Genomic DNA, 11,714 nt, shown 5'->3' with positions numbered 1-11,714 from the left:
TGCACAGGTGCATGTTTGGTTGCTTTTTACCTTTTCCAGTATGTGAGATCTAAAAAGGAGAAGACTGGTGTTCTGCTGGATCCAGGGCTTATCTCAGTGTCGGAGCCATCATCAGACTGGTTACTGTAACAGGGCGACTGAGCTGGGGAGGCACTTGAGGTGGTGCTGTGGGCATCAGAGTCTAAGGGGGGGGGGGGGGGGGGAAAAAAAAAAAAAAAAAAAAAAAACAGAACTAGCGTCTTTCCTCCCTTCAGACCGTGGAAAAGTTGGATACAAGCAGCACTATTATGGCCAGTGAGAATATTAAAAAAAGCANAAACTCAAAAGAAATCAAACGCGAGGTACTTTTAGGATGGATTGAACTGCTAGAGAACCAGCAAAGGGACAGACCCTGCCTTTAGCCTATTCAGCCAGTCTTTCTATCATAGCCTGCTAAGAAGTGGATTTAAAATCCTTGAGAAAGAGGGGAGGGAGAAACCTACAACATTATGTGTTGAGCTTCCTCCAGTACTTTTGCAACCCCTTAAAAGTACAAAGATGCATTGGCCTGTGGAAATAGGCTGAGCATAAGGAAAGAACTTGGCTGCCTGTGCATCCCAGTACAGAAAAATACATCAAAGAAAAAAATTGGATTTCTTTGATTTTTAGTATAGTTCAATACAATATTGAACACAGTGCATCATAAATCTGAAGTCCCTCGATGGAAGGTACCATAAAAGTTAAAGTACTGGTCTCCAGAATGGGATGTTTTGTTTTGTGTTTCCTACATATGTGTGGGAATTGGTTCCTTATACATGGGAGGGGCAATAGTTCCGGCTGGCGCTGGATAGAGTGTGTGCAGGTTCTGTGCAAGCTTCCCACCCTACTGCTCTGGTACTGCCTCTTCCCCCTGCCATCCCCTTGCCTTGCTCCACCACAGGCACTCACCAGTTGTCCAGAAACAGGACCCAGCACACATAGAAGATGACTGTGACAGGCACTAGGATCCAGAAGGCAGCATCCTGGAGCTGCCTGCCAGCCTCAGCTGAAGAGAGGGACAGAGGGAGCTTCTTCCCTCCCTGACAGTTAAGCAGCCCTCCAGAGAAATCGGGGGTAGGGGAAACTTTGGGGGTGCAGGGGAGGGGGAAAACAATGCCTTCTCAAACTACACCCACGGCTGGCATGGGTTCCTGCGGTAACTGGATTTTTAGTGTCTGGTTACCGGTGTTAACTGGATACTTGACCATGTGCTCCTGCAGTGCAGGGAGATGCAGACGGGTCTGCTGCTTGCAGCTGGCTGCCAGCTGAGTTCCTTCCAAGCCACAGGGGACTGCTTTGCCTTTCCTGCTGGCAGGAGCACTCCAGCAGGACTGTGTGAGCAAGCTCTCTCCCCCTCACCCGGCCACGGCCCCTGACTGACCAGTAGGGCCTAAGGCTATAGCATACCAGGAGACCAGCTCAGGGGCTGATTCTGTAAGGTCTCAAGCCAGAGAACTACCAGTGAAACCAATGGGCGTTTGGTTGTTATGGATCTTTCCTGCAACTCCTCCACAAAGACATGTTCATTCTGCTTATAGAAGGGTGGAAAACATACATTTTAAAAAAATATATATAGTTACCTTCATGCGACATTCTTTCAGTAACCCTTCCACAAATTTCCAGTTTGTCTGAGCAATTACAGCTGGAGAAAGGTCTGAGAGTTTGGGTTGCCTTAAATTTTTCCCTAAACTCCTTGCCTCCTGCATGTATTTCTAAAAAACAGAATTTGCATTAATATGACATCACAGAAATTCCCTGGCTTCCTTAACTGTTGACAGACAAGCACGGATATAAAAAGGACTCCAAGCATGTAAATCTATGCACTGTAGTGATTTATCTGAAGCTTTAAGTATAGGAGTGGAGAAGTGTAACACTCCACAGGCCAACAGAAAAAAAAAAAAAAATACTCCGGTGTGGTATGTGCAATCAAAACGTCAAACAGAACTAGCCAGTGGATTGTGTCATTAGCTAGTAGTACAGAGTTAGCCAAAATAATACCTTCAGTCAGCATAAAAGTCCAAACCTGCATTAAACATTTCTTTCCATTGTTATTTGATTTTCACTAGTAAAAGGGATGAAAAAGCCAACTGAATAATCTGAAGAACACAGTATGGAGCTGAATGAAAAATACTTTTGAAAGAAACTAGAAAAACAATGTGTGGGAACGGGAAAGAAGAGGGATTAATTGATTTCAAAGAATTTTGGCTGAGGGGAAAAAAAAAAAAAGTGGGATAAGTTGGCTCTTGTCCTTACTGACAAACTTTATTAATCACTGGGGAGTTTATTAATTCTTAGACTTGTTTTAAACAAAACTCCATTTTTGGACTCATTTTGAAAAATGGCATTAATGCAAGGTACAGACAAACAGTGTAAAGCCAAGGTTTTAAAAACATGAGTGCCTAAAGTTCATCTAAATCTGATCTGATACTCAGAAGTGCTGAACATCTATTGATGCTAGAGAGAGCGCTATGTGCATAGCACTTCTAAAAGTTAGACCACAGATGTAAGTGCTTAAATGTGGAGTTAAGAGCCTAACTTTAGGCACACATTTTTTAAATAAAATTTTGTAAAAAACTCAGACAAGTACTTAAAAACAGGTCTGATGATTACAAGTTTGGTATTCTGTTGGAATAATGTTGAATAAGACAATTTAAAAGTATGATGCTCATGTCCCCATATTGTAATGGACGGTCTCCTGCTATGGGTAGGTGTTGTCTCCCTCATCCATACAAGATTTGAGAATTCCCCACTTGTTTTCAGCCATTTAATTCTTTCTGCCCTTAAGGCCCCACAGAAGGACTGGATGGTACTTCCTTCAGAGATATAGAATGCTGCTGTTTAATTGGGCTGCAGGGCTTACTTTATAGCTAGACAATGCACAGGGCCTGAGAGTGCTGTCTCTGCAGCACTTTCAGACCTTCTCTGTCTGGAGAGAAAATAATTTTAAACTCGTTTGTTTAATGAAAACAAAATCCAAAACTTGTGTTGCTGTAAGTTGACCAAAATTGCTTGAGCATGAAAAAAAAGAAATGGTGGAAGACCATGGCAGAATGCAAAATTTGGACAAGTCAGCTCACAGCCTGTTCAATAGATCTGATAGGAGATGAGCACGTACGCCTCGTTATCTCTAATTAAACCCAAAACATTGTTATGCATAAATAAGATAAGAAATAAAAACCATTAAAAAGTTGTTTTAGGCAATAATGGAATGAAAGTATTCTGTTCATCAACTGGTAGCCTCACAATAGTAGTTTCATCTAATATGTGCCAAAATAATAAACATTATGAATACAGTGAAAAGGGAATAGCTAATAGGGATAGATACAAACTTCTCTTTCAAGGGAAAGGGATAAAGAAAATAGATCCAAGTGCGGTCATAGTCTGAAGAGTGAAAAAATTTAGACAACCTTACTCTATTCCTTAGCATGTCATCAAATCAGAATGTATTATACTGAAACATTTGTAGTCCTGCTAACTCTATTGGTCCTGCAAGTTCTACAGAAGAGCAAGTCTGCTACAGAAAGAGCGAGTTGGATTCTATTCTGCCTGTGCATCAGTATCAGCCAGCTACCATCACTACCTAAGCTTTCACTGCAGAATCTTTACTTGTGGCCTATCACCACAGCCCAGAAGGACACAGCTTGCATTTGAGATCCTAAGCAGTGAAAAAAAAAGAACATTGGGAGGATAAACTTAGCCAGAGGGTTAAAATGAAATCCCATGACTTCATTTTCAGTGTTACTTTTCTGACTATAACCACACTTCAGTAACTACAAGGGTGTGCGAATGTGCTACAAAAAGGAGAGATTGAAGTGATGTTGAAGAGAGTGATTCCTTATTCTAGTAACATCTCTCAAAAGCAGCTTTCAGCAAAAAAAAAAAAAACACATACCAGGCAGCATTCAGAGAAGGATTTTTTAGGAGGTCGTGCAGGAGGGGGTGGCCCCTGATCCCACTCCCAGAATGCCATTGAGTTCTGACGAATCAAAAGCTCCTCCGATGGCTAAGAGGAGGCAGATATACCAATGGCAGAAAAGCCCGAAAGAGAGGAGACAAAGCAAAACAAGCATGCATATGAGCCAACAAACAACAACAACAAAAAAAAAGAAAGAAAAAATTAAATAGATGAAGAAGCACGGAAAGGGTTATGTTGAGATATACACAACGCAATGTTTAGAACTATATATACAAAGTCACATTAACAAAAATAGCAACAAACTTTTATAAATGCTGTTTTGCTTTGTTTCAATGAACTGAATTTTAAAGTTGTGATTGAAGATTTCAATTTTACTTATTAATGTTTTAATTCCAAACAGCAACATTGGTAAAGTTTATTCAGTAAGGCCAATGGCAAAACAGTATAAAGGTTTGGTGGATTTTTTTTTTGCTAATGATAAAAATAGCACAAGAACTACAGTCACAGTGAAAAACGTGGCAGAAATTTTTTTTTAAACAATCAAAAGGAGAAACTGAAGAGACAGGAAAAAAGCTTACAATTGAGGTTTACAAGATGTGTGGAAGTTTCCAAGCTTTGGATACAAGTTAAAAAAAAAAAAACAAACAAACAAAAAAAAAACACACACACAAACACCCACCAAACACTTCCCTTTTAAATGGGCTAACTAGTAAAAGTTTCTTATCTATGCAACACAAAAGAACGCTTACAATAAATTCTCCTCCTTTTTGTCTCCAAGTGGTCAGTATTTATCATAACATCTCTGAAAAACTCAAATACATTTTATTGGCCCAAATCTGCCAACTCCATCCACACAAATGGGTCTGCCTGCATAAAGTACAGTTGTAGGATTGGGGTCTATATTAGCAAAAGTCTGTTTATGGCAAACAGTCTGTTTTATTACAATGCAGAGCCTCAGAGGTTAGTATTTTAAAATTTTGATTTGTTATAAGATGGAAAAATTGGTGCAAAATATTAAGTCCGACTTCCCCCCTTTCATTTGCATTTTGTAGTATATGTGTTCACGAATTTTCAGCTACAGTAGTAGTCTAAACAATCTACACTAATACACTGCTTTACAGTTCAATTTAGAAGATACAAAATCTCTACAGCGCATGGACACAGTTTTGAATATCTTAAAATTACATACTATATATAAATGATATATACATCAGGTAATGGTCCCAAAGATGAATGAAAACCTTATGGTATCAAAACATTGCCGGAGGCAGCAAAAACCACTTTGATTAAGTCTATGTTCTTTGACTGAAGTCCCCTGGTGCCTGCAGATATCACTTACCTCTCTTAAATCATTGTCCAGTCCAATATGTTCTGAATGTTGTCTAAGGCGATCTTTCCTGCGCTGTGTTGTGGCACTTCGACTGGCCCACCGACTGAAATTATGTAATAAGAGAAATCAGAAGAGAGAGCTTTTGTCAGTAGTTGCAGTAAGCCTGAAAGAATTATGCATTTCAAGAAGCACAAAATTTGTGAATTACAATGCGTATTAGTTTTGATGAATTTCTGACAACCCTAAAGGTAAGGCTTCATGGCAGATGAGGAACCAGCGAGACCCAAGAAAACAGGATGCCAAATGCTTGCCAGGGTCTCATGTAACACAGCACAAGTTAACTAGTGACTGGCTGATGACTGTGTACAGATTAGGATATATAAATCAGAGCACACGGAAATAGTATTTATTTACCTTAACCAAAAAAATATTTGTTTTTTGAAATTTTTGAACATTCAGTTTGTATGCCACTTCTTTGTAAATAACTTATTTATTTGTCAACATTGGCAAGAAGGTTGAAATTCATATCATCTGTCCTCATGCATGCTTTTAACAACCGTTATATGCCAAGTTGAATAAAAATGCTGTGTGATATTGTATACAGGACACAAACCGTAGCACACCAGCAAAATTACATTAGTGCAGCCAGAATTTAAGGTTTATAGTTTTAAGAGGGGGGAGGGGAGGGAAACATTCTACAATATATGAGTTGGATTTAGTAGAGTTTTGTTGGTTTGTTTATTTATTTTAAAACAACTGACCAGGAATATAATTAAAACACCATCATCTTTGGTGACACTTCTATTGCAGATTCATTACATGCTAAAATAAATAAAATATACGGGGATGTAGCAGCTTGTATAATGAATTACAGGATTCAGTTCCTCCTCACAATGCTAGCAAACAAAAACTGACCATTACTACTGCCCACAGGACTATGCTAGTTCACATCAACCTCCTGGCACTGATATTGTGCATTTCCTCAATCAAAGGAAATACAAGGAAAAACCAGTGGTGGGCCAAAGTAATGTTAAAAGTTAATTAGAACTGCATTGTTTGATTAGGTCTGTAATGAGTGAGATCTCAAAGGAGAGGTGAAGGGCAGACAATTTTACCTAATTTTAAAAAGAGACATGAAGAAGACCCAGAGATTTATAGACCAGTCGGCTTAACTTCGATATCTGGAAGGATAGTTGAACGAAATATTAAACTATTTATGAGCACCTAAATGATAATAAGGTAATAAGTAATAGCCAACACGGATTTGTCAATTACAAATCATGCCAAACCAAACTAATTTCCTACTTTGATCAGGTTACTGGCATAGTAGATGGCGGCGGGGCCGGGAAGCAGAAGATGTGATTTATCTCAAGTTTAGTAAAGCTTCTGACACAATCTCCCACTTGATATTCCCATAACCAAACTAGGGAAATGTGGTCCAAATGCAATTTCTACAAGATGGGTGCACAACAGATTCAAAGACCATACTTAAAGAGTAGTTACTAATGATTTACTATCAATCTGGGAGGGGGTATCTAGAGGGGTCTTGAAAGGGTCTGTCCTGAGTACCAGCACTATTTAATGAAAATATTGATGACAGATAATTTTGTGGAGAGTACACTTATAAAATTTATGAATGACAACAAGCTGGAAGAGGTTGCAAGCACTTTGGAGAACTGGATTAGAATTCAAAACAACTTTGATAAACGAGGTTTGGTCTGAAATCAATAAAATGAAATTAAATAAAGACAAGGGCAAAGTACTACATTTTGGAAGGAAAAAATCAATGCACCAATTCAAAATGGGAAGTAAGTGACAAGGCAATAATACAAGAGACAAGGCAGGAAAGGTAATATCTATAATTGGACCAACTTCTGTTGGTGAGAGGCAACAGTACTGCAGAGAAGTATCTGGGGAGTATAGTGGATCACCAATTGAACATTAGCCACCAATGTGATGCAGTTGCAAAAAAGGCTAATATCACTGCTTTTTTTTTTTTTTTTTTTTTTTTAAATAAACCCAAGCCTGTCATATATAACATATTAGAAATAGTTGTCCCGCTTTACTGAATGCTAGTGAGGCCTCAGCTGGAGGCTTGCGTCCAGGTTTGGGTGCCATGCTTTAAGAAAGATGTAGACGAACTGGAGACAGTCCAGAGGAGAGCAACAAAAATGATTAAAGGTTTAGACCTGACCTGTGAGGAAAAATTAAAAAAACTGGGCATGTTGAGTTTGGAGAAAAGATGACAGAAGGAGGACTTGATAACAGTCTTCAAATATGTTACGGGCTGTTATAAAGAGGATGGGGATCAATTTGTTCCCCACATCCACTGACAGTAGGGCAAGAAGTAATTGGCTTAATCTGCAACAAGGTAAATTTAGGTGTGATATAAGGAAAAACTTTAACCAAAAAAGATAGTTAACTACTGAAATAAGTTAACAAGAGAAGTTGTGGAATCCCTGCCATTGGAGGTTTTTAGGAACAGGTTAGACAACCCCCTATCATGGATTGAAAAGGCAAACTTGGTCCTGCCTCAGCATGGGTGGGGGGCAAGATAGACCAAATGACTTTTCAAGGTTCCTTCCAGGTTTGCATTTCTAGGATTCTTTACAGGATAGTCTATTTTAAACAAGCTCATTGGATGTCCCATTTAAATCCACAAGGCAATTCATTTTCAAGATCTCTATTTACTCACATATGGCACCCACCTCTGTGGAATATGAGTAACAAGGTACTAATGATTTCTCTTTATCGGCATGAAGGGACTATTGTGGGAAAGCCTAGGCAAAAGGTGCTGTTCATTTTTGTAAACACTTTGGATGCTCCCACTCCAAAGAATGGAGTCTGATCGTCCAGAACTCTGTTTCTAAATGCATTGGTTAGCCATTCCAGCTCAGAAACATGCCACTGCCACACTTTAGAAGCCTGAGCTAGAAGCGAAGTATATGTCTATGCCTGTATAATAGTATAAGTTGGGCCAATCCCAAACAACCGGCCATATTTTGACTAGTCCCTGTTTGTGCTCACAATGGAGTATGGGTGGGAAACTGAGCCACATATAAAGAGTGAGAAAGCTCCTTGTGACCTTTCTTCCATCCTTTACCATGAACTTTTAATGCAGAAGCTATCAACAAGTGCAGTATCTGTGTTCAGGAGCGTGCAGGGATTGCTTCCTCCTAGTGCTTCTGAAGAAAGTCCTCTTAAAGGAGGCAGAGGAGGACAGGCCATGGTCTCATTTCCATACAGGACAGCAGAGCTGGCCAGAGATGTATTCTACATCCTGAGCCCTCCCTAGAACTTCTGGGGGAAAAGGTGGAGATTCTAAACTGCCCCCTGCAAACAATCAGGGCTGAGACTAAAAGCCATAATTACACCGTGTAGGTGCTGTATCTTTTACACATACCCTCCAGCAAAATTTAGGTCTAGGTATTTGCACTATCCAAACACTAGAGGAAGTGTAAGAAAATATGCATCAATATTTTATATTTTAATGCCTTGAGAGAGAAATTGCAAAGCAAAAATAAAGAACAGTTAAACCCCAATTTCTGTGCTGCATGCCCCACGCTGGGGGATGGCAGGGGGATTCAAGCATGGTAATACATTTCTATTAACCTCTTTAAAACTCTCCCTCCCCCTAATATGTAAATCTCCTTGGTACTTCCAGGTTCAGTGAGGTCATGCCAGAATGCCCTTTTCTGTGTTATCATAAAATAGTTTAAGTTGCATGCCTTGCAGCAATGAGACTTCTGGGACCTGCAACATTTGATGGTGAGATTTCTTCAGGGAACCAGGAGTACCAAGAATATGAACAAGGGTATTTAGCTTGATGAATTTTACACCAAATATTTAGAATTGTAGATACTACGTACATCTTTACTTCAAATTTTCAGAGAGTTGAGAAAATTGTACTAGGTTTTCATTTATATCCAGTGGAATTCGCTCATCTAAAAAATAGCTATCCAGTACTGTTCTTAGAAACGATGTAGCCTTAAAGATTCCAGACCTAGGGGACAACTGTAAAAGCATTCTTTACTCTAAAGTCAGTTGCAGGCCTAGAGGAAACCTGGTTTCTGTCTTTGCAACATACTATTATTAATCATTTGTATTGCAGTAGTGCTAAGGAGTCCTGGTCATGGGTGAGGGCCAGGCTCCACTGTGCTAGGCACTGTACAAAAAAACAGAATAAAAAAAACCTCTTTGTGGCACAGACTAACCAATCCAAGTAGCTGTGCAGTTCTCATAGTATTATATAATTCTTGTTTGTTTCAAACCTTTGAAACAAACTTGTTCTGCACCGGGCGGGGAAGAGTTGATTACTGTATCAATTTATAAATGCACATTAAACATACTGCCAGTTAAGGCAGCTATTAAATCCAAGAATGGGAAAGCCCTCCAACACCTACAAAATGGTCATGGCTTTCCATTGCTCCAGCCCTGGACTGGAGTTGAACTAATGATCTAGCGGTGAGAAGCAAGTGCTAACTCCTTTCTCAAAGGAACACATTAGTGACACAAGCATCTTTACACCTTCCCAGAAACCTCAAAATATACAATCTTGTGATTTTAGTAAGTCACCACCATTTTTCAAAGCTAAAGCCAGTGGCACTTTACATAACTAATGGCAATTTTACACTTTGAAGATCTTCAGCCAATAAAGATATAGTAGAGGAAAAAAACCGTCAAGAAACAAAATAGGACAGAAATAATTTTTACTTCTTATCAATATCTGGCTTTGCTTTTTAACCCCACTTAACTTTTAATATTTAGTCTGAACTCTGGACACATCTTTGGTCCCTCCGCCCCAATTACTGGAAAATCAAACTGGTCCAGATGGTGCATGCTTGAGCTGAGTGCTCACTTAAGGCTACGTCAACACTACAAGTTAGGGGTGAGATTCCCCTTCTCTTGTGCACAGACTAACGTGAGGTCTCATCAAGCTAGCACGAGTCTAAATAGCAGTGAAACGGCTGGAGCACTGGCAGCAGAGGCACTGCTGGGCTGTGCACAATACAAACCCGCCTGAAACCAGAGGGTATTTACTCTGCATGGCTCAGCTATGCCTCTGCTGCCATTACCGTTCTACCGCAGCTACGCTGCCATGCAGCCTCCTGGGCAGCTTGGGGACTAAGGGTATGTCTACACTACGAAATTAGTTGGAATTTATAGAAGCCGGTTTTATTGAAATCGGTTGTATACAGCCGATTGTGTGTGTCCACACAAAATGCTCTAGGTGCTCTAGACGGCGGACCGCATCCACAGTACAAGGCTAGCGTCGACTTCCGGAGCATTGCACTATGGGTAGCTATCCCACAGCTATCCCACAGTTCCCGCAGTCTCCGCCGCCCCTTGGAATTCTGGGTTGAGATCCCAATGCCCGGATGATGCAAAACAGTGTCGCGGGCGGTTCTGGGTACATGTCGTCAGGCCCCTCCCTCCCCCGTCACAGCAACGGCAGACAATAGATTCGCGCCTTTTTACCTGGGTTACCTGGGTTACCTGTGCAGACAACATGGAGCCCGCTCAGCTCAGCTGAGCTCACCGTCACCATATGTCCTCTGGGTGCCGGCAGACGTGGGACTGCATTGCTACACAGCAGCAGCTGCTAACTGCCTTTTGGCGGTAGACGGTGCAGTAGACTGGCAGCCTTCATCGGCGATCTGGGTGCTGGCAGCCGTTGGGCTTGCCTTTTGGCAGTAGATGGTGTATTACGACTGTTAGCCGTCCTATTACAAGTCGGGTCATCGCACGTTAGCAGAGTCTTCCCTGAGCAGCTGATCGTGCAATAGGCCTGAAGACCATCGTCATACACCGCCCCGTATTTGCTGCCAAGCACCCAGAAAGATGCCGAGGGCTATCAGTCACTCTGCACCGTCGTCTTAAGACGTAAAAAATAGATTTGCTCTGTATTCATTTGCTTCCCCCTCCCTCCGTCAAATCAACGGCCTGCTAAACCCAGGGTTTTCAGTTTAATCTTTGGGGGGGACCATTCTGTGTGACAGTTGTTTGTGTCTCTCCCTGATACACAGCCACCGTTCTTGATTTTAATTCCTGTGCCTGTACGCCATGTCGTCACTCGGCCCGCCCTCCCTCCTTCCCCTAGTCTGTCAGATACTACGTTTGCGCCACAGCTCAGAGAGCCGAGAAGCGGTTCGCGCCTTTTCTTTGAATTCTGGGTTGAGATCCCAATGCCCGGATGATGCAAAACAGTGTCGCGGGCGGTTCTGGGTACATGTCGTCAGGCCCCTCCCTCCCCCGTCACAGCAACGGCAGACAATAGATTCGCGCCTTTTTACCTGGGTTACCTGTGCAGACAACATACCACGGCAAGCATGGAGCCCGCTCAGCTCAGCTAAGCTCACCGTCACCATATGTCCTCTGGGTGCCGGCAGACGTGGGACTGCATTGCTACACAGCAGCAGCTGCTAACTGCCTTTTGGCGGTAAACGGTGT

General features: G+C 41.3%; 1 protein-coding gene across 9 annotated transcripts in view; it reads right to left on the bottom strand.

The window, feature by feature from the left end:
* Positions 1 to 1,289: 1,289 nt before the first annotated feature.
* The window catches only part of DENND5B (DENN domain containing 5B), a 157,244-nt gene continuing 146,819 nt past the window's right edge, over positions 1,290 to 11,714 (bottom strand). For 2 of the 9 annotated variants that reach the window (XM_034780220.1, XM_034780238.1), the window contains exons 10-12: positions 5,274 to 5,367; positions 3,911 to 4,021; positions 1,290 to 1,730 (exon numbers count right to left, since the gene is read on the bottom strand). In XM_034780220.1, coding sequence (XP_034636111.1) covers positions 1,551 to 1,730; positions 3,911 to 4,021; positions 5,274 to 5,367 — 385 coding nt within the window. In that variant the 3' untranslated portion in view covers positions 1,290 to 1,550. The remainder of the gene's footprint in view (positions 1,731 to 3,910; positions 4,022 to 5,273; positions 5,368 to 11,714) is intronic. The other 7 variants (XM_034780251.1, XM_034780245.1, XM_034780228.1 and 4 more) reach the window with 6 other exon arrangements.

Source organism: Trachemys scripta, chromosome 1 (assembly GCF_013100865.1).
Source record: "Trachemys scripta elegans isolate TJP31775 chromosome 1, CAS_Tse_1.0, whole genome shotgun sequence".
Taxonomy (NCBI): domain Eukaryota; kingdom Metazoa; phylum Chordata; order Testudines; family Emydidae; genus Trachemys; species Trachemys scripta.
The sequence above is the reverse complement of the archived record's forward strand: the minus strand, read 5'-3'. Positions and strand labels throughout refer to the sequence as shown.